Source organism: Symphalangus syndactylus, chromosome 11 (genome assembly GCF_028878055.3).
Source record: "Symphalangus syndactylus isolate Jambi chromosome 11, NHGRI_mSymSyn1-v2.1_pri, whole genome shotgun sequence".
In the NCBI taxonomy this organism is placed as follows: Eukaryota; Metazoa; Chordata; class Mammalia; order Primates; family Hylobatidae; genus Symphalangus; species Symphalangus syndactylus.
In genome coordinates, this window is record NC_072433.2 from 119467691 (window position 1) to 119489642 (window position 21952).

General features: G+C 53.8%; 2 protein-coding genes across 5 annotated transcripts in view; both read right to left on the reverse strand.

Moving 5' to 3' along the window:
* Positions 1–3301: 3301 nt before the first annotated feature.
* Positions 3302–11856, reverse strand: IRF1 (interferon regulatory factor 1). 4 transcript variants are annotated; one of them, XM_063612410.1, is made up of 11 exons: positions 11759–11856; positions 10787–11013; positions 9644–9735; positions 8183–8282; positions 7205–7381; positions 7046–7095; positions 6808–6937; positions 6502–6624; positions 5889–5938; positions 4581–4716; positions 3302–4294 (listed from the first exon to the last, which is right to left on the reverse strand). In XM_063612410.1, exons 3-11 carry the CDS (start codon positions 9728–9730, stop codon positions 4170–4172), a joined length of 978 nt encoding a protein of 325 aa, XP_063468480.1. In that variant the 5' UTR covers positions 9731–9735; positions 10787–11013; positions 11759–11856; the 3' UTR covers positions 3302–4169. The 4 variants fall into 4 exon arrangements, with proteins under 4 accessions (XP_063468480.1, XP_055155426.1, XP_055155427.1 ...); XM_055299451.2 differs by lacking the exon at positions 11759–11856 and having other exon boundaries at positions 10787–11052; XM_055299452.2 differs by lacking the exons at positions 6502–6624; positions 11759–11856 and having other exon boundaries at positions 10787–11055.
* A 1115-nt stretch (positions 11857–12971) lies between these two features.
* Positions 12972–21952, reverse strand: part of LOC134731776 (uncharacterized) — a 28556-nt gene continuing 19575 nt past the window's right edge. Inside the window, exons 4-5 of the mRNA XM_063612594.1 lie at positions 16697–17553; positions 12972–16554 (exon numbers count right to left, since the gene is read on the reverse strand). Of these exons, the coding sequence (XP_063468664.1) occupies positions 16121–16554; positions 16697–17553 (1291 nt within the window). The 3' untranslated portion in view covers positions 12972–16120. The remainder of the gene's footprint in view (positions 16555–16696; positions 17554–21952) is intronic.

A 21952-nucleotide genomic window follows, 5' to 3' on the forward strand; every position in this document is an offset into this window, starting at 1 on the left:
CAGGCATTGTTTGGCTAATGACTCGGTAGTGTCAGCTGCCATCACCTTTAGGTGAGCTGTCAGACCTTAGTTTCTTTTCCTAGGAAAAGGCTGAAGTCTTGGTAGGATGTGATGGGACACCTCTCCATCCTGAAAGGTCTGGCTCTATCCCACACTACTCCAGGCTTGGTCCCTAGGACCCAGCTCCATTGTGATGGGGGCCTGGGGAGAGTTTTGAGGTCCCTCCCTGGAGATTCCAAGCAGTTGCTACCAATCAGGACTCCTAGGATCAGAGGGGATGGGGAAGTTGAGGACTCCATCTTGGTTGTGGAGATTGGAAGCTGATGGACATAATTCCTCTCTCTTTTTGGTAATTTACAAGCAATTAACTTTGCTTTTGGAACTTGAGAGATTTCCACAGCTGCCTAAGACTTCACATACCCACTGCCTACCCTCCATCAGGGATTAGATTGAAGGGCGGGAGAAAGAGAAGTCAGAGGTGCTGCTTGTTCTGGGTGGTGTCACTTTCCTCCCATCAGTCCACTCTACCTTGCTCCGCACCACCTGCCATCACCCACTAGGAGACCCCAGATGGAAGCACAGGTGGCTAGCCACCTCAATCCAAATCTTAAAAAGGGCTGGTCCCTGAAGGAGCTGGAAAATTCCATCCTGTCTATCCCTCTGTTCCCAGGTGAAGCTATTCTTGAGAAATCCAAGTGGAGCTTCCAAGTGGAACTTCTTTTTTTTTGAGTCTCGCCCTGTTGCCCAGGCTACAGTGCGGTGGCATGATCTCAGCTCACTGCAACCTCCACTTCCCGGGTTCAAGTGGTTATCCTGCCTCAGCCTCCCTAGTAGCTAGAATTACAGGCATGCACCACCATGCCTGGTTAGTTGTTTGGTTTTTAGTAGAGATAGGGTTTCACCATGTTGCCCAGCCTGGTTTCAAACTCCTGAACTCAGGCAATCCACCCGCCTCGGCCTCCCAAAGTGCCAAGATTACAAGTGTGAGCCACCGTGCTCGGCCCAAGGGGAGCTTCTGACAAGCAGGGCCTGTCCAGGCATCCACATATAGAATATGTACCCAGCAGGAGTCCACCTGCCACTCACACAGCATCTCCAAGATCAGGGACCAATACTTCCCGAGCTTGACAGAGAATGAAGGTGTTAGACTGACCTCTGCCCATTTTGTAGTTTTCTCATCATTTTCTCACTCAGTCTTCCCTTTTCAAGGGCCCACACTTCCAGAGGGCTGGGCTTAGTGAGCGGTGTCACAGTCCATATGGTTTCTGGGACTGAGAATGTGGAAGATGTGTCCATAGAGCTTTTGATTCCAAAGCAACGTATTACTGCCGTGATTCCATTCCCTAGACGATGCTGGTGATGCAAGCTGGCTTCTCTTGGCCAGCCTACCTACTGCTGGGTAGTGTTTATGCCCCATGGCCAGACACTGAAGAGGGGGATAGGAAAAGCACATATCCAGACCTTCCGCCCTCAGACATTCCTGTAACTTGGGCTTATCTGAAGGGGGCATTGTCATATGTCAGGGGTTCCCAAACTATCGTCTTCAGAAACACTGTTTACCCTCCATAGAGGTTGTGTGCATCAGCCCAGGCAGAATCCTGCTTCATGTAAGGTCAGTTTTCCTAACGCATGTGCGCATGGACCTGTCTCATGCTACACTGCAGGGCTGGTATTCAGCACCAATAGTTATTGTTGGCTGCTAAAATAGCAAACTACTCGAAATGGCGGATAAATAGCTCCAAGCCCCTATCCCCAGTGTCCTCCCGCTACTCAAACCCCTCTCCCTCAGATCTGCCCCCAGTCCAGTATCTACCTGCACTGCTCAATATGGTAACCACTGACCACATGTGACTATTTACATACAGTTTATTAAATGCAATTAAAAGTTCAATTCCTCATTGCACTGGCCACATTTCAAGTGCTTAGTTGGCACATGTGGCTAGTGCCAGTGCCTACTGTATTGAACGGTACAGACAGAGCATTTTATCACTCTAGAAACTGGATGGCAAGTGCTACCTAGCACAGCAGCTGTGAGGACCTTTCTTGAGCTGCTGACTGTTCTGTCTGTGACTGTGTCACATCAACTAACTTTTTGGAGCAGTATCTGCGTGTTAGCAGGACACATCACCTATGGCACATGCCTCAAAACCTAACACTCCTTGGGCCCCAGGAGCCCAGAATCAACTGACAGCCATGGTGATAGTCAAGGACAGGTGACTATGTTTATATGAGCATGTTCCTGTGACAGGAATGTCCCCTCCTTCTGCCATCATCTATGTGAACATAAACAAAAGGATTTTTTTTTTTGAGACAGTCTTGCTCGTCACCCAGGCTGGAGTGCAGTGGCACAGTCTCAGCTCACTGCAACCTCTGTCTCCTGGGTTCAAGTGATTCTTGTGCTTCAGCCTCCAGAGTAGCTGGGATTACAGGTGCCCACTACCAGTCCCGGCTAATTTTTTTTTTTTTTTTTCTGAGACGGAGTCACACTCTTGTTGCCCAGGCTGGAATGCAGTGGCGCAATCTCAGCTCACTGCAAGCTCTGCCTCCCGGGTTCACGCCATTCTCCTGCCTCAGCCTCCCGAGTAGCTGGGACTACAGGTGCCTGCCACTAAGCCTGGCTAATTTTTTGTATTTTTAGTAGAGACAGGGTTTCATCGTGTTAGCCAAGATGGTCTCGATCTCCTGACCTCGTGATCTGCCCGCCTCGGCCTCCCAAAGTGCTGGGGTTACAGGCGTGAGCCACCGTGCCCGGCCTAATTTTTGTATTTTTAGTAGAGACGGGGTTTCACCATGTTGGCCAGGCTGGTCTCAAACTCCTGATCTGCCCACCTCAGCCTCCCAAAGTGCTAGGATTACAGGCATGAGCCACCATGCCTGGCCAAATGAAAGGATTTTTTTTTTTTTTTGGTGCCCGGGCTGGAGTGCAATGGCATGTTCTTGGCTCACTGCAACCTCCCCTCCCAGGTTCAAGCGATTCTCTTGCCTCAGCCTACTGACTAGCTGGGATTACAGGCGCCCGCAACCACGCCCAGCTAATTTTTGCATTTTTGGTAGAAATGGAGTTTCACCAGACTGGTCTCGAACTCCTGACCTCAGGTGATCCACCCATCTCGGCCTCCCACAGTGCTGGGATTACAGGTGTGAGCCACCGCGCCTGGCCGAAAGGATTTTATAATAGATGCATGTCCCTGTTCACCCGAAAGTCAAGTTCAGGCGGGATGCCAATAATGAGTCCATCAGTGTTTCCATAAAAAGTAAAATCATCTACAAGTTAAATTTCTCTCTAAAAAGGCCACACCCCTTATAAACAATTTACTTTTTATAAAAAGACAAATGTACATATTTACACACGTCCTTATGTGTTCACACGTGACTTAATGGTTAGATGACATTTCCAATTTTAAGTCATACCAAGGCGCTCACACTTCCCTCCCTGGGCCTGCTGAGGGCTGCTGGGGCTTGAGGGGGTGGTGGGCGCCGAGCAAGGCACTGTATAAATAAATGCAAAGGCCAAGAGCTCGGGGGAAATGTTAGTGTACACCTCTGATCAGAAATGTGGCAAGATCCACACGAAAAAGTGCCAAGTGTTTTTCCCAAGCCCCTCAGCCAAAGCAGGGAGCAGGGCAGAGCTCCTCTGAGGCTGAGGGAGCATCGCCCCGAAGGACCCCACTTTCCTTCACATTTCACTGGCTTTGGAACAGTCCCCAGGGCTCAGCTAAAAAGGGGGTAGTTCTTTGGGAACGAGATTCATTTAGTGCAATTTTCTCTTAGTGCAGAGCCAGCCCTGGGATTGATGTTATGCTTTTCTGGGGTCACTGGTCTGTTCCCCTAGGGGCCAGCCAGTGACAGCGAGACCCTCTCCAAGCAGCTGGGCTCAGAGGAAAAAGCCAGACACTGACTCCTGTCCAAGTCCCTGACCTGACACACTGGTCTCAGAACCTCATCTTCCCAGGAGGCAGGCCCAGCTTTACCCCACAAGAAAAACCCAGACACTGGCCTGCCAGGCCCTGAGAGGCCAATGACCCAAGGAGGGAGGCCCCAGCCCCACTTGGCAGTGGGGTCACACTTGGCTTTTGAGGGGCCCACAGAAGTCCAGCTTCTCTGCACCATATCCACCATGATGCCAGGTCCTGCTTGCCTAGAGGAGTAAGAGGGGCCCAGGGGCCCTGCTACGGTGCACAGGGAATGGCCTGGATGGAGGGCAACCGGACTGGGGTCAGCAGGCTGTCCAGCCAGGTGGCATCCATGTTCTTCAGATCTGTGAAGACACGCTGTAGACTCAGCCCAATATCCCCTAGAAGATGTGAAGAAGGTTGTATGAGGGTAGGGGACAGTGGCATAAGGTGTGCTTCCCCCTACCCCTGAAGGCCATAGACATGGCCTCTGCTCTTCCCAGCACAGCAGTAAACATCCACTCAGCTTCAGGCAAACCTTAAGCCATGGCAGCAGTAGCTAATTCACAATGTGTCAGAACCCCAGGTGCTTTACCGCCCTGCTCCCTGGCCCTGCCCCCAAGCTTTCTCCATCCCTACGTGGTTCTCCCTCCTCTAAGAAGCCATAAGGATCCAGGGCCTTCTTACCCCCTGGGCTGTCAATTTCTGGCTCCTCCTTACAGCTAAAGTCTCCATAGACAGAGGTGGGCTGGACTCCAGGTTCATTGAGTAGGTAACCCTTCCCATCCACGTTTGTTGGCTGCCACTCCGACTGCTCCAAGAGCTGGGGACAGAAGAGCAAGAGGCTATCAACTCCCTTCCAGTGCAGACTCACCCTGTGGCCCTGCCCTCAATGCACCAGCTCCTCTTAGCCAGGATCACACCCTTGGCCATTTTCACAATCTCAGACAGGATGCAGAAGTGCACTGCAGTGAGGACAAGGGTCCGGGAGGGAGGAGGCAGAAATGCATGTTGGCACTGGTCCTCAATTCATTTTCCCACCCCTCTCACACCCACTCTGGTATAGTATCTCCACGACTTCCCTCTCAACTGTGTAAGGACATAGTAAGAGGGAATGTGGCTTAAAACAAAGGTTAGCATAACAAATCAAGAAAAGATAACTAGAAAAGCTAGAGATAAGGAACTACGTCCATGTCTCAGTTTTTTGGGCTGATGGAACAGCTGAGGTACAACCACTGCAAAAACTTTTTTTTGAAATGGAGTTTTGCTCTTGTTGCCCAGGCTGGAGTGCAATGACACGATCTCGGCTCACTGCAACCTCCACCTCTCAGGTTCAAGCGATTCTCCTGCCTCAGCCTTCAGAGTAGCTGGGATTACAGGCATGCGCCACCAGGCCCAGCTAATTTTTGTATTTTTGGTAGAGATGGGTTTCACCATGTTAGTCAGGCTGGTCTCGAACTCCTGACCTCAGGTGATCCACCCACCTTGGCCTTCCAAAGTGCTGGGATTACAGGCATGAGCCACTGCCCCTGGCTGCAAAAACGTCTTTATATTCACTTTCAAAACTGAAGCAGAAAAAAAAACCTGGAGGGTAATTTGCTAACTTTTTCTATAAAGCCATCATCATATTAACAGATCCTAAAGGCTGATTATTGAAACCTGATGTGCATTTTCCGAACTAGCAGGGCTGGGGCATGTTGGGGCGGAGGATGCAGGCCAGGGACCCATCGCTCATAGTGCCTGACTCACAGAGCTGTCTGATGCCCCAAGGCTTGCTTCAGGATGGCCTGTCGGAGGCCAGGCCTCCCACCTGCCTTCCCTACCCATGGTGGCTTTCCCACCAGTCAAGCCACATGAATGTGGCACTTGTGGGATGATGCAAGCAGCCAGGTGACAACAGCAGCTACCCATCCTCTGATTTTGAAGCTTCACTGGTTCTCTTTCCTCACTGAGAAACGGTCATTTCAAGAGTGCCCAGGTAGGAAGGGGCTTTACCTTCATGATGTCCTCAGGTAATTTCCCTTCCTCATCCTCATCTGTTGTAGCTGCGGATGGGGAAAGCAGAGAGGTTGGCTGGCAGTCAGCCACACTCACCCTGCAGTTCCAGTTCCAGCCCACCAGATCCCCCTGCCCTTTCTCTGTCTCTCTCTCTCTCTCTGACACACACACACACACACACACACACACACACACACACACACAGACACACCCCTCCCGGTGGACCTGTCTGCCGTGGAGATTCCAGAACAGGACACTGGCCTGGTGACTCAGCCTCTCAAACCCTGAAGCCACACCTCTTCCCAACCCCACCCCACTTCCTTCCTCACCCTGATGCTGGGCTGCAGAGGAGGAAGGAGAACCAGTACCCCAAAATACAGCCCCTGGCCCCCCTCCCTCCTCTCACCAGCCCCCACTGTGCTGCAGCCCACTCTGAACTGCCTTCCTAGTGTCCCCATCGCTTGCCTCCCCCTATGGGGGCTAAGACTGGGCAATGCCCAACTCCATCAGCTCAGTGCCAGGTGGAATTCTGAGCATCTTTTCTCTCTCAGGAAGCCCTTCACAGGACCCAGACAGTCAAGCAGGCAGGCCAGGCCCCAGGAGCACCAACCTTCAGAGGTGGAGGGCATGGGTGACACCTGGAAGTTGTACAGATCACTGGTGCTGTCCGGCACAACTTCCACTGGGATGTGCCAGTCGGGGAGAGTGCTGCTGACAGCACACGGCGACAGTGCTGGGGGACAGCAGAAGCCACGGGTCAAGGCTGTGTGCTTTCTTAGTTTGCAAGACATCAAGCGCCCCCCTACCAACCCTGCAGCCTGCACTAATGGGCCACCATGTGCCAGCACCATGCCTCCAAGAGAAAGAGTCATCCCACTGACCTGTAGGGTCCCCTGCCAGACCTGGACCAGCTCACCTGGAGTCAGGGCCCGCTCCACCTCCAAGTCCTGCATGTAGCCTGGAACTGTGTAGCTGCTGTGGTCATCAGGCAGAGTGGAGCTGCTGAGTCCATCAGAGAAGGTATCAGGGCTGGAATCCCCACATGACTGTCGAGGAAGAAAGCAGCTTAGGCCCAGGACCACCTTAGCCCTTCTTCTACTGCTCACCCTGGCCCACAGGTGACCAAAGGGCTGGCAGCTCAGGACCACACTCACCTTCCTCTTGGCCTTGCTCTTAGCATCTCGGCTGGACTTCGACTTTCTTTCTGTGGGGCAGACAGGCTGTCAGCCTTGGTGCAGGCTCTCCAGCCCCAGCTGATCTTCTTCTACCCTCCCTCCCTGAGGGCTTCCCAAGGACCCAGAGTCCTTGGATACCTTTTCTCTGGTTCTTGGTGAGAGGTGGAAGCATCCGGTACACTCGCACAGCTGAGCTGCCCTTGTTCCTGCTCTGGTCCTTCACCTCCTCGATATCTGGCAGGGAGTTCATGGCACAGCGAAAGTTGGCCTTCCACGTCTTGGGATCTGGCTCCTTTTCCCCTGCTTTGTATCGGCCTAGAGGGCAGGAGAAAAAAGAGGATCGTCAGGGCCATGGGTAGGGATCCTCAGCTGCCCCTGGCCTGGAGGAGGAAGGCAAGGGTACCCCTGAACTCTCATGCTACCAGAGAGCCACAGTGGTCAAACCAGCAGGTACTCCCGGTGACACTCTGCAGGTCCTAGGCCCTGGACCTTTTCAAATGCCCAGGCTTGGCTTAAACACATCTAGCGGGCCTCAGTGAAGGGCCCAGCCAGAAGCACTAGAGTCCCCATATCCCCAAAGTGTACTATCTGTGTCCCAGACCATGCCCAGTCTTCCTCCTTGGGCTATCAGCAGCCAGAGGGTAGAGTGGGCACAGACTGGGCAGCAGAGAACAGTTACTGAACGGGTGGGCTGACTGTTCTGAGATGGGCCTAGAGCTCCATCTCTCAAGGATAAAGGAGGCCACCAACCACATGAGCCTTGGACCAAGGGCCTTGGTTAACACAAAGAAAAAGGCAGACCTGGGTCTCTTTCAGTGCCCTGGCTTACAGCTGCTTTTCACAGATGCTTTTGCCAGGGACAACTTTCATCTAGCCACAAACTCCCTGAAGCCACACACTTTCTAAGATCTTGGCTTTATAAATCCCTTTGAGAATTTGCTGAAATGATCAACTCTCTTCTCCAGAAACACGAGTCTGCCACCAGCCCCTCTTCCCAGTAATTCTGCATATTGTCTCGGGGAGCTCAGGGACCCCAGTGAAGAGCCTCTGTGTTAACGTTAGTGCCTCCTCTTGTCTCTACCCTGGGCTTCCTAGGCCTGAGTCCCAGGCACACACCTGTGTGAATGGCCCAGCTCCGGAACAAACAGGCATCCTTGTTGATGTCCCAGCCATGCTTGGCAGCATGCTTCCATGGGATCTGGAAGATCATCTCCTCCTGAACAACACACACATACACATGAGGCTGTGTCAGCTCAGAGACCACAGACTTTGGGGCTGAGTCTGAGACCCAGGCCTGCCCAGACAGGTCTGAAAAAAGGCTGACTTCCCCTTTTCCCCCTGACATCTGGCTTGGACTGACCCATCTTGAGGCTGGCTTAAACAGACCACTCTGGATCTCTCAGGAGGGACACCTAGTTCGGATGAGCTGCAGCATTATTAGCTTACAAAGACCTCCCTCTGCCTGTTACACATGTGCTAGGACCCACACAGGGCACCCTCCCCCGAAGCCCTGGTTTTGAAGCTCTGGGATGTTTCTCTCTGGCTTGTAAGCACCAACATGGAAGTAAGAACTTCTTCCATTAGAAAGGACTCCTCAGGACACCTGGGAGCACGAGCGCTTACACAGGGTGTCCTGGTCATACCACTGAGGGAGCTCTGGGCTAGACTTGGATGGTGAACACTGTGTAACCCTGGCATTGTCACTGTATCTCTTTGCCCCTCAGTTTTCTCTTCTCGGAAATGAGAAAACATATCCAACAAAATTTTGAGGATTAAAAACCAGAGGATGTGTAGGGACACAGTGACAAATATGAAGCCTAAGGTCTTACTGTTATTATATCACTGATGGTTAACAGTAAAGATTTCTGAGTCAGACAGTTCAAGTTCAAATCTTGGCTTCATCACTTTTTGTGTGATCTTATGATCTATCTCTCAGTGCCTCTGTTTACTTATCTGAAAACGATGACATTAATAAGATCGACCCCACAGGACTACTGCGAGGATTAAATGACACAATGTAAATAACATACTTAGCAGGTGCCAGGCACACGGGGAGTGTTCAGTAAACATCAGCAATTATGAATACTATCACTGCTACTAAGTCTATAGGGTCTATGTTGCCCCAAGTGCACCAGCTATAGGCTTCTTGGGCCAGAGTGACTGGTGCAAGGTTAATTCGTTTGTCCTCTGCTAAGCCAGCCACCTTTCTGCCCAGCAGCATCCACTTCTCAGTCTTCTATTTGTTCGATTGGAGCCCTGCAGGGTGCTGTGTATGTTTGTAAGGGTCTCCCTTAGAGGAGACCAGAACTCCAGCTCTGCAGATACTGGGAAAGTCTTGCTGCTAGAAACCGGAAGTGCCTTCAGGTGGGTGCCCTACCTCAAGAAGGGAAGAAGGCAGGAGTCATGCAAGTGAGGCCCAGGGTGGGCCGTGCACCCTCCCTGCATGCAGGACCCACTGGGAGAAACATCTGCCTGTCCCGTTATCACTTCCCTTTTTGAGCTGCATCTGAAGCTTTGGTCCCTCCAGAAGTACATGGGTTAAAACAGTGGCAGGAAAACCCAAAGAGTTACACTCACTTTATTAATCCAGATGAGCCCCGGGATTTGGTTGGAATTAATCTGCATCTCTAGCCAGGGTCTCATGCGCATCCGAGTGATGGGCATGTTGGCTGTAAAGAGAAGACAGAGGCTCCAGTCTGGAATCTGTTGAACAGTACCTGGGCACTGAACTGCCCCACCCGAGGTCACTTAGCCTCCCCTCCCCTCAGCCAGCTACTAGGTACTACACTCGGTGCAGTGGGGAGCTGCGCTGGAATAAAACTGCTCTCCAAATTTTTTCAGCATCTTAGGCAAAAATGCTTTTGCCCCTTCCTTCAGCCCCTCCCAGCCAGTCTCTGGAGGAGACAGGCATGCAAGTGATGGCTTCAGGATTCATGTGCAGGAAAAGAGACAAAATGCACAGATATCCTAATTTCAGAACTTTTCGCTCAAAATTCAAATCCTTTGGGAAGGGAGGGACTTCTTTTGGTTGATCCCAAGAATAAATTCCCTTGACTTTGAGTTGTCACCACTAGTTAGCAAAGGGCTAGCCGTCACCCTGAACAGCCCCCTCCCGCCCCCCTGAATCCATTCTACGCCTTCCTGACAGCCACAGCGCCCACAACGCTAAGACCAGGACGCTAACCCTTCCGGCCCGGTTTCCCCTCCTCTGGAGAAGTGGCCCATGGAACACCTGTGGCGCCTCTTCCCGCAGTCTCCGTAGGTCACGATTCCCTCCAGCCACCTGGGCAGTAAGCCAGCCCTTGCCACCAGCACAGGGAGCCCAAAACCTGGCGCCTGGGCGCGGAGCTGGGACCGCCGAAAGCCGGGAGCACTGGGCGACCACGCGTGGGCTGACACTCGGTCCCCGGCACGGCGTGTGGATGCGCGAGACGAACGTAGCGGGCCACCTACAGGCCCCTGGCGGCTGCGCGCACGCAGATCTGCGAAAGCTGCCGGGCGCCCGCAGCCTCGTCCGGGTGGGCGGTCCACGCCGCGGCCCGCCCTCCCCGCGCCTCGGCTCGCAGCTCCTCCGGCGCCCCCCGGAGTCCGCGCGGAGGCCCGGGCAACGCCGCGCGCCCGCGAGTCTCCAGCCTGGAGCTTTCGACCCCCCACTTCCTGGTGCCCCGCGCGCCTTTTATTCGACGCCGCCGGTCCCCCGCGCCTCAAAGGCGGACTCACCTCTGCTGCAGGAGCGATCCGGTGGCTGCGCGCGAGGGTCCCGGCGACGCAGGGGCTGCCGTGAGGGCGCACGGAGCGCGACTCCGCGTGGAAGAGGGAAGAAGGCAGAGGTTGCCGGGTTCTTGAGGCCGCCGGGCACGGCCGGCGTGTACGGGGCACGGCTCTGGGTGGCCTCGGTTCGGCAGGGCTCGGGCGCACGTCCTGCCTCGACGAAGGAGTGGCGAGCTCTGCCAGGGCAGCGGCGCCACCGAGCAATCCAAACACTTAGCGGGATTCCCCAGCCCTGGCCGGCCCCGCCCCCGGACAGCCGCGCGGGCGCCCATTGGCCGGCTGCGCGCCGTCATTTCGGGGAAATCAGGCTGTTGTAGAGCTAGCGGCGAAGGGGAAGTACAGGGCGGCTGCTCCGCCCCACCCTCTCCGGCCGGGCGCCACCGCCCCGGGGCCACCGCGGGCCCGCCCCGCGCGCTCCCAATCCACCCCTGCTCCGGCTCGCCCGGAGGAGGGCTGCCCGGGACAGCCCAGCGCCCCCGGCTCCAGCCTCTCTTCTCACTCCGCCTTCTCCCCGCCGGCTGGCTCTTGGGGCCATCTTTTCACCCTCCTGGAGGGGCGGGGGCGGGGGCGGGGGTATATCTCCCGAACGCAGGTGAGGGGATCGCCCGGGCACTTGCCGCCCTCTCTAGTGGGAACACCGGGCCGAATCTCCCGACTGGCAGCCTGGCTCCTCAAGCTTGCCAGTCGGCTATCAAGAAGGGAGGGTTTCAGTCCTAGCACTACCCCTGTTTTTAGGGGTGACCCTCTCCCTCCAGGTCACTCAGCTGCCCTGGGGAAGTGAAGGAGGCAGAAAGCCTACCCTGCCCCGTGTGCTGTCTGGGGCTGCTGGACCAGGGGAAATCCCAACTTGGCCGCTGCTGGCACAGCCCCCAAGGGACTCAGGACCTCAGTTTTTCAACCATAAAATAACCGTAGCCCTACCTTGATGGTTTGCTGTGATGGGAAGAGACTGTAAAGCACTGTGCTCCACTCGGGCAACAGACGCTGAGTAGTTTTCAAGGTCGCCGTTGCAGGGTCTAATAGTGACCAGGATGACACCCCACCCCTTTTCGGTCTGCCTCCCTGGGACTCCCCCTGGCTGGCTTTAGGGAACAGAGGAGGAGAAGGGGTTCAGAGAAGCCCAGACGGCTGAGTGAGGGTGGGGGTGGGGTAGCTCTGATCCCTCCTAGCACTCTTGCCTCAGGCCGCCTCCAGAGCCTCTCTGTGGCCCGCGTATGGGAGTTCCTCAATGGAAGCATTGCTGTCATCTCTGAGTCCCCAGGGCTTGGCCCAGAGAGGTTCTGGGCAGCATGGAGGAATTAGCTCAGGGCTGATCAACGCCATGGGCCTAGCCAAATGGTTGGGGAGCCCAGGTCCCATGCTCCTTGGTAAGGGCCCCTACTTAACTCTCCTCACAACTAGTCCCCGCCCCACTTATAGTCCTAGAGACTTGACTGGGTGTTCATTTTCCATCCAAAACTCTGGCCCAGGAGGCTTCTTCCTTCATCTCCCTAAAGCTCCTGACTCAGAAGTAAGTTACTCTCCCAGGGATGTCATTTCCTTCACCCCAGCTCTCCCTCCAGGGCAGCACCCCATTTTGCAGGCTATAAATAGACACAACCATGCAACATTCGACTTGCCAGTCACTCTACTACCTCCCTCCCGTAGAGGAAATGCATGGGTTAATCCCATTCTGGCGCATTGCAAATTGAGTCCTGTGACCAATGCCAAACCTAGTTCCCAGGATACCAGCAGGAATAGGCAAAACTATCTACCAGATAGAGGTGGGTCAGGAGCTAGGAGAGGAAAGGAGGTAGGAGAAACTGAGGAAGGAACCTAACTGAGTGTTAAGCAAAGTGGAGGGCAATGACACTCTGGAATGGAAAGATGGGGTTTGGGGTACTTTAAGTGACAAATGGAAGTAGGGACTTGCTACAGGGACGAAGACCTTCTGAGCAAGAATAAGAGAAAACAAGTGACTCCTGAGTTGTGGGATCCTTTCTTGGTACAGCAAATAGATGCTTGTCCTTCCCCTGAGAACCTGACACACCCACTGGAAAATTCAGGATGAGATTAGGGAAAGGAAGTTTGCATCCTTGTGGTCTGATAAGTTGACCACAGTGACCCTGTGAAGGCAACAGGACACTATAAAAAGTGCTTTAAAACAAAAACTTAATTTTAATTCACGGATACAGGTATAAATATACCTGTATATGCATATGTATATTTAGCCATAATGAGCATCTTTCCATGTCATGAAATGTACTTATGCAATATCATTCGTAATAGGTATATATTATTCTTTCATAAGGATAAATAAAAATTTACCCAATTAATCCCCTATTGTAGGACAGTTAGGTTATTTCCATTTTTTCATAATACAAACAACACTATTAGCTAAATCTTTGTGCACATCAATAATTTTTTGCTTAGGAGAAATTCCCCAGTTAGGATTTACCAATGAAACTGTCATTTACATTTACATCTTTGAGCTTTTTTTTTTTTTAACCTAGGGATTTTTATTTTATTTTGAAGCCAGTAAGAATATGCTTATTATGACTAGGGGTGCTATACTCCGAATCAGTGAAATAAAGCTAAGCCATGTTGAAGTACCCAACATTTTTATTTTAATGGCTTTTGATGAATCACACTCTAAGATGTAGAACATTCTGTGATCCCCAGTAGAACACATAGGCTCCTGTAGGCTCTTAGTAATTCGGAGCCAGCCCTTTTCTTTCCCACCTGGTCTTCTGGGTCTTCCTTCCCTGTATCAGGTTGTGATTTCATAGTCCAGGACCAGACTATTGTTGCCCCAACCTCCTCTTGGGCCTCCCTGCCTATTAGTCCTGCCCAGGTAGATGGGAAAGATGGTTCCTCTACACTGGAATGATCTCACTAACTCGGATGATCTCCCTAACACTCGGGGCAACCCAGGAGCCTTCTGAGCTCCCCTACATTCAGCCCCACATTCAAATGTCTGCTCAGTCTGGTCCTGGGGTCCCATTCCAACCTTCTGTCCCTGACAGCTTCCCTACCCTTGGCAGTAGGGAAGATGAAACTAAAGGGGGATGAAAAGAGAACACAGGATTTGAGTCTGAAAGCCTGGGTTCTTACTGTGCTTTTTCCACTTGCTATGTGATCTTAGCAAGTTACTGTCCCTCTCTGGGGCTCAGTTTTCTCATCTGTAAAATAGAGATAATCTCTCTCCATCTCTTCTAATTGTAAAATTAGACTATCAAAAGTATTTCCAAACTGTAAGACATAAGTCAAATGAAATGTATGAACAGGAACGCATGAACCTTTCACTGTATTTCCATTATCTGAACACGCTGTGTTTGTCCCCTCATCCCTGTCTCCTCAGGATACTTGGCAATACTTGCCCTCTCTCAATCTCTCTCTCCCTTGCCTACCCCACCACTTCAATCTCTGTGTCTTTTTTTAAGGCCCGGAGCATATGCCTGATCTCTTCAAAATGCCCACAAAGCAACCAACCAGAAGTCCTTTCTTTTCCCTCCTTGGACCCTTTGGTCCTTAACTTTCGTGTGTTGCCTTTTCACCACTGGTCATTTTCTACGTGGTGGGAACAAACTCTGGGGAACAAACTCTACGTTTTTTCTGTGAGAAAAAGAACTCTGCATGTTTTCTGTGAGAAATCGAAGCAGGCTACTCATGCCCAGCAGCTGAAGCGAGCTAGGGGTCAGCTGAGGGTAGCCAGCACCCTGCACTGTGCAAGGTCTTCCTTACAGATGCCTCTCATCCATAGCCTCACTCAGTGAGTGTGAATTCATTGTGTGGCCTCTCTGTATTGGGGCCTGGATTTTTCTGTGCTGGCAAGAGGAGGCTAACTGGCTGGCAGGGCCTCCTTTGAAGTGACTTCTGCAATCAGGATGCTGAAGGCAAGATCATCTCACACACACATTCACACACCCTGTGGGAGCCTCTACCCTGACAGACCATTCTTGTCCCCAGTCCCCTCCCTCAGGCTCTCAAAACACTGTTCACCCCCTGAGTGGGCTGCAGTTAGTCCTGAAGCCCAGAAGCATGGCTCCCGACATGTCACCATGCACACACACATCAATGTACAGGGCCACACAGACCACACTAAGGTGATACTGCCATCCTTGCACTCCCCGGAAGAGTGGCTACCATGGTAGGCACTCAGTAAATCCTAGTTAAGTTGATGCATGACCCCTCTTCCTCTGGAGTTTAATGTTCTTTCTATCTCAGATTATGAATTCTGTCAGATACAGACATTTCTTGGCAACCTGTGGTTAAATCCTCTGCTGATAGAGATGAGTGTGTGCTCAGAAATGAGAGTTTGTGAGAGCTGAGGTGCGGGTGCCAGTGAGGTTTAAACTAGGTGTTTTTTTGTTTTGTTTTTTTTGAGACGGAGTCTCACTCTGTTACCCAGGCTGGATGCAGTGATGTGATCTCAGCTCACTGCAACCTCTACCTCGAGGAGTTCAGCAATTCTCCTGCCTCAGCCTCCCAAGTAGCTGGGATTACAGGCACCCGCCGCCAGCCCAGCTAATTTTTGTATTTTTGGTAGAGATGGGGTTTCACCATGTTGGCCAGGTTGTTCTCCAACTCCTGACCTCAGGTGATCCACCGCCTTGGTCTCCCAAAGTGCTGGGATTACAGGCATGAGGCACGGTGCCCGACCTGAACTAGGTTTTTGACTGGGAGACCTGCTACCTGTGGAGCCTGCTACCCAGAGAGGGGGCCACGGTCCCCAAAGCAGATAAACCCCCCAGCATGCCTTCCAGGTTCCAGGTCCAGAAGTAGTAGGGCTCTCTGAAATGCTGAAAGCCTTCATCTCTATTTTCACAGAAACCTGGGAGGCAGGCAGTCCTAAACTGTGAATTGCAGAACACAAGCCAGAAATAAAAGCATCCAAAAGCTTGAAGGCAGAATCCAAGGGTCATCACCCTGCCTGCAAGGAGCCTAATTGGAGAGAAAGAAAGTCCCTTAATTCATTCAACACGTATGAATCGCATGCAGGCCTGCTTTTTGGTCAACCCCAGGTTTGGTCCTGGAGATACACTGGGGCACCAGACCAGCCCCTCCCCTCTCAAAGATTTGGCAAAATATGCTGTATGACACAGCAGAATAAACGTTGCACTGTTATAAAATTCCTAAATGCAGAATGTGGGGCTGAAGCTGGCTGGGAAATCACTAGGGGGTCATGATAGAATACTGAGCCAAGGAATTGCTCCAGTGCTCAAGGCTGTTCCGGAACCCCCTGAGAGCGGGGCGGGGTGACAGTGTGGGCTGCCGCTGATGGCCGCTGCGGAGCTTCATTTCTTATAAACACCGCCGTTGGGAGGAAAGAGAACTCAGCCCCCTGTCAGTCCCATGGGGCCCCGAGGCCGGGGGAGGCTCCCGGGCCAGGCCCAGCGGTCGCGACCTGGAGCGGGGCTTGATGGGATCAGCACTCTCCTCCCCCGCGCCAATGGGTGCTGCAGAACGGCCCACGCCCACTGCCGTTCGCCCGGGGCGCCCCTGGCAGGCTTCTTGGTCTTTGTGGGGGCTGCAGCGCCTCCACTTCACCGTGATGTGGAGTTCTTCGCCCCCAGGTGACCCACGCTCCACAGCCCCCGGCCAGAACTTGGTGGGGGACGCGGGGGGGTGTTTGACGGGGAGGGGGCACAGTCCTTTCGGGCCAACTTCCACATTCCTGCTCCGCCCAGGCGGGGGGTGAGTCGGGGTGAGCAGCCGGCTCCAAGCTGGCCGGCTTCCTGGAAAGGGAGGGCCAGCAGGAGAACAGCAAATCCTCCCAGCCCTGGTGGCTGCCCGCCTCCTCCCCACCTATTCCTCCCCACCCCACTTCCACCCTTACCCCCAGCAAGCTGGCAGCCCCCCCCGCGCCAGGCGGCTCACCTGCCCGCGACCAAGGCACTTCCTCCTCCTTCCCCGCCCAGCCTCTTGCTATAGGCCATGGGTTTGCAGCCGGGTCAGCAGCTACAGGCTGTGTGACCTCAGGCAAGTTGCTAAACTTCTCTGTGCCCATTATCTCCCCCTGCGAGATGGAGCTAGCAACAATCGGGGTGCAGAGCTTTCCACGAACACCTCTGCACTTCCCTCTTCCCTGCTCCCCCCCACCTTCCCCTTCTGCTCGGTTTGGCAGGGACATAGGCGATGCACAGAAAAGGCGCCCGCTTGTAAATTGCCGCAGGGGAAGGCCGCGTTGCGTCCCTTGCCGGGGCACTGCCATCCGTTGCAGTCTGAGACTTGAGTTAGACCTGCGGCCCTCCCATTGGAGGCGCGAGTGGTGCTGAGCGGCTGGACGGATGCTGCCCGCCGGGGGGTCGGCGCGCAGGCACTCAGACGACTCCCACCTCCGCCTGAGCCTTGCAGCTGGCGGTGGGGCGGGGCGCAGGGGCCGGGTATGGGAGGGCTTGGGTCCGGCCATCCAGTAGGGGTCAGCCCCATCGCCGGGTTCCGCGGGGCCGCGCCGGAGGGGCGGAGCCTGGGTTTCGGTTTCTTGCAAACGCGGCGGCAAGAGGGAAATCGAGGAGTTTCCGGGAACCGAACCACACCGGGAGCGCTGAGGTCTGCGCAGCGGCGGGGGCCGGGGGACGGGCGGGCGTCCAGTGTTACCGGCCAGTGGCCAGCTGGAAGTTCCAGCGGGAGCCGGGGAAAACCGGCCCCGGAAAAGCCCCACCTGAATGCACCTGCCCCCAGCCCTCTCCGGATGGTGTTCATGCTGAGGGTGGGGGTGTGAAGGATGGACCTGCCTGCAGGGTGGCCTTTAGGGAATGAGGGAGGAGTTCTACAAGCTGAGGGGTTTGAGGGTGTGCACGCGGGGAAAGAGGGGACTGTGAGCAGGCAGGTGGGATCTGAGGAATTGGGATATCCCCTCAAATGGCTGAGGTCCCCAGCTGTCCCCTCACTGTCACATCCCATCTTATTGTCCTTATATGATGAGGTCTCCTTACTGAGATCACCTCCGTAGTGTCCTCTTTTGCTTATTTGTTGGAGGATTTCCCCGAACGTGACTTGGAGCCCTGGAGAGTGAGCCCTGACTGTCTGGTCTAGTCTCCTGGATGTAGAACCCGCCAGCCTGCCTCCACGGGGGGCTTGTGACTGTTTACTAAGTGAGAAAAGGAGTAGGGTGAGTTCGAGGCATCTCTGGGGTCTTCTGACCTGCCCCCCCACAGGACCCCTAGCCCACTCAGGTCCTGCCATGTCCCCACTTGAAGGAAGCCCCACTCTGCAGGAGAGGCCTTGGCTTTTGTGGGAGGGGCTTCCCTTGTAGTTCCCTGAGAACTGCCTTCCAGCTGGGGTGGCTGGGCAGAAGGCGGACTGTAGTCATCACAGAGGAATGCTGGCCGTGGGGTCAGCCACTTCCTTCCCTCCCCAGGGCTTGGAGCTCAGGCCAGGGATTATGGTGGGTTAGCCCTGGATCTGAGACAAGAAGGCTGGGAGTTTGGGCTGCAGAGGGAGAGTCCAGTACCCTCCCTGATCTCTGCAGCCCACAGCAGTACCTGGGGTCAAGGTGGACAGTGTCACCGGCAAGCCCGTGTTTCCTAAATGCATGCCTTTGAGACCACAAGTCTATGGTAAGGGTCTCTTTCCTTATGGCCCTGAGACCATGGCTCTTGGAAAGACATAAATCAGACTAAGTGGAGCTCCCTCAGCCCAGAAGAGCTGAGGCTGGGGCAGGTAGCAGTGGTGGCTATTCTGGAAGCAGCCAGCTAGCCAGTGGAAGGAGAGGCAGAAAGACCTCCCTAGCATCCCTGTATGGGCCAACATTGACTTTCACCAGCCTAGGCTTAGGATCAGGGTGGCTGGCCTGGGAGAGGGCCAGGGAAAGTCCAAATACTGCAAGAGTGGAGCTTGTGCCATGAGCTCCTGGCAACCCTGGTGACTCAACCTGGGAATCCCAACTCCAGGGGCAGCCCTGGAAATGAGGCTCAGGAGAGTGAAGGAGTGTCATGGAGGGGCCCAGCAATCATGGCAGCTTTTAGTGAGGCCCCAGATCAAATAGGTTGTTGTCCCTTCTTTCTCCTGTGGCCCAGGTTTAGAAACAGTGATGCTGGTCCTCTGCTCAGTCCAAATAGTATTTTTGATCCAGGGAACCCAACTCTAATCCTAGCCCATAAATTTGACCTGGGAGAGGACCTGGTCCTCCGAATGTCTGTGTTGGGCTCCATTTGATGTTACATCTTAGAAACGGTAGATGTAGCTCAAGCTAATAAATACCCACAGGAATGTGTCTTTGTGGTCTGGACTCAGCAAATGCTGAGTTATTGTTATATTTATGGAAGGAAAGCAGGGCAGAGGCAGGAGAACAGGTGTCCCTGCGGGTGCTCGGCCCTGTTCACTGCTGTAGCCTTAGGAGCCAGCCTCAGCTGAGCAGAGAGCAGGTGCCCCATGAACCAGTGTGACATGGTTGGATGGATGGATGGATGGATGGATGGATGGATGGACGAACAGACAGATGGATAGATAGGAATATGGATGGTGGATTCAGATGGCCTCAGCAGCATGCACATTTTCCCCAAGATGGTCTTTGCAATAAGACAATTTCCACAGAAACTGGTGGGTGCCCCAGAAGGAGGGAAGGAAGGATGTGGCTTCTCCAAGCAGCGCTGTGGTTGTTTCTGCCAGGTCCCATCTCTCCAAGGGGACCTCTGCTCCCTTTCCCATAGCCCTCTTCACATGTGTGGCCCCTCAAAGTCCTGCAGAGACTGGGAGCCTAGTGGCAAGGGCCACCCAGACACAGAACAGGGGAAAGGAGCTGTTAACATTAGCTGGCTGTTCCATTCCTCTCCTGGAAAGTAGGTCCACAAAGAAATTTAGATAGGACCTCAGCCAGGTGTGAAAGATTCCAGTTTTTTTCTCTGCATGAGTGAGTTCTTAGGAAAGCATCTATTGACCAACTGACTGATTGACTGGCGAGAGGAGCAAAGGGTCAGCAGAGACCCACCTGCCTGGATGGTGTGGGAGAAAGCATGACTGCCCTCCACCTTGACAGGTGACAAACCACAGTGAATGTGTCATCACATCAGATAGCCAGCATGAATTGCTGCACTGGGAGTGTTTAAAGGTCTGGGTGCATAATTGGGAGCAAAGTGGACAAGGGTATGCTGGGAGCTCTAAGCCAGGAGGCCTCTGGTGACTAGTCACCTCCAGGAAGCAAAAGCCATTATTTCTTCCTTGAGAATCCGCGTGAATATTGGAGAGGGCTTCCCAAAGCCCCATGGGCTGGGGCATGAGTGTATTATGCTTTGCTTTTAGTGGAGGAGGTGACTCCAGAAGGCTAAAGATTTAGGGACAGCTGATGGTCCTGGAATGCTGCTCAGCCTTGGGCCTATGCTGGCCCTGTGACGGGACTTAGAACTAAGCACTATGGTCTCCACTACTAACCTGCATGTGAGCTCTCCAAGGGAAGAGGATGCTCAGAGCCACCCCCACACCCCCACTCTGGCCCCCAGCACATTGCTCTCAGGCAGTAGGCACTTAGTAAGTGTGCTCTGATTGCAGTGCGAGACGTGTGTGAAACCTCGAGTAAGAGGCAAAGAGGCAGAGATGCTGGGAGTAGGGAGACTGAGCAGGCTATCTCAGTCATGTTCACAGATGACTACTCTGAGGAGGGGACAGTTCAGCAAGGCCTCAAAGGATGAGTCAAAGGTTAATAGGCTACTAGTAGGGGAGGGCATTCCAGAATGTGAAAACAGCCCACAGAAAGGCTTGGCAGCCCAGAAGTGCAGAACGGATCTCGCTTTTGGTGTGGCCTGGAGTAGCTGCCCCAGAAGCTGAGGCTGGACCAGCCAGTAGGGGCCACACTCTGAAGAGCCTGGATGCTGTGCTCAAGAGAGGACTCTATCCTGGTAGACAGAGGCTGCTCAGGGCTGGACTGATGTTGCCTCCCTTTCCGGAGCCAAGGCCCAGACGAGGGTCTGTCATCAGATGTCTGTTGAATTAAATGCTAGGGCAGGTCTTGTGAGGGCCACTGGTGGCCTGACCTATGCTTTAGAAAACTCTCTGTGGCTGCTACAGAGGATTACGCCTGTGGCACACCAGGGCAAGACTAGGGTGAGATAGTTTCCTAAGGGCACAACATTTAAGGAGGTCCTCGCTCTCAGGGGCCAACCCTATACTTGTGTGAGTCTGACGACGAGTGTCTCCTTAAAGGTTTCACCCTAAGCACCTGCCCTGCCTGCTTGCTCCACCCTATCTGGTCCCTTCTGCACACTGGAGGCTGGGGGGTAGACTAGAGGCAGCTCAAGTGATCCAGGCATATTAGGGCTGTGGCCATAGGGGATAGAGAGAGATAGGCCTAGTTGAGAGCAGAATCAGATGACAGGATTTGCCAGGACATGAGACTGGCTGGAGCAGGACCCATCCCAGGCCCTCCCTGGGTGCCCCATTCTGGGAGAAGTGTAGGAGATCCCCCATTCTGCCTAGAAGTCTGTATGTCCACAGCCAGGGCCAAAACAAGATCTTAGGCATTGGCTTCTGTCCTAGGTTATGAGTCTAGGGAACCAAGGACACTGAGCTAAAGAGAGTAGGGCAGCAGGTGAAGAAGCCACAGGCTGCCCCAGGAAGGCCCAGGCCACTGGAGACCACAGCTAGAACTCACAATCATGTCCTGAGACTGCTCAGCCTTGCCCTTTGGACACTTGCCCTTTGGATGCCTGGGCACAGCAGGAAGGAGGTGATAAGGGTGTCCCCACTGCTGGACGGGGCATGTCTGTCAGTCCATCATCCCCCTGCTGTCTGCCCAGCAAGACCAGGGGCCACCCGTAGGTGCTCCCCAGGGGATTAGCAGCTTGGTTCCCCAGCCCACACCCCTAGAAGCTCTGACCCTATGGCAACAGCACCCCCTGCTGGCTAATATGGAAAACCAGCCCCTTTCCCTCCTCTAGCAGGTGGAAGTTTAGGGGTCTTGGAGAAAGAGAAGGGTGAAGGCACAATGCTGCGGGAAAGGGTGGGGGCAGGAATTCAGGATGGACTTTGGCTACGGCAGATAAGCAGGTGCCACCTGGTAAACCGAGCACCTATTTCCTGATCAGTAGCCTTTGAACAGATGCCAGAGAGGCCAGGACACAAGCAAAGGCAGAAATGGGGGTTTCTAAGGTAACTGCTGAGGGAGGCTGGCTCTCGTGGGAGTCCCTGCCTTCTCCTACA

Coding starts and splice junctions, on each gene's coding strand:
- IRF1 (XM_063612410.1), bottom strand. CDS start 9,730: ATGCCCATCACTCGGATGCGCATGAGACCCTGGCTAGAGATGCAGATT. Junction 8,283..9,643: donor GGCTCATCTGGATTAATAAA/GTGAGTGTAACT, acceptor TGTGTTGTTCAG/GAGGAGATGATCTTCCAGAT. Junction 7,382..8,182: donor GAGCTGGGCCATTCACACAG/GTGTGTGCCTGG, acceptor CCTGCCCTCTAG/GCCGATACAAAGCAGGGGAA.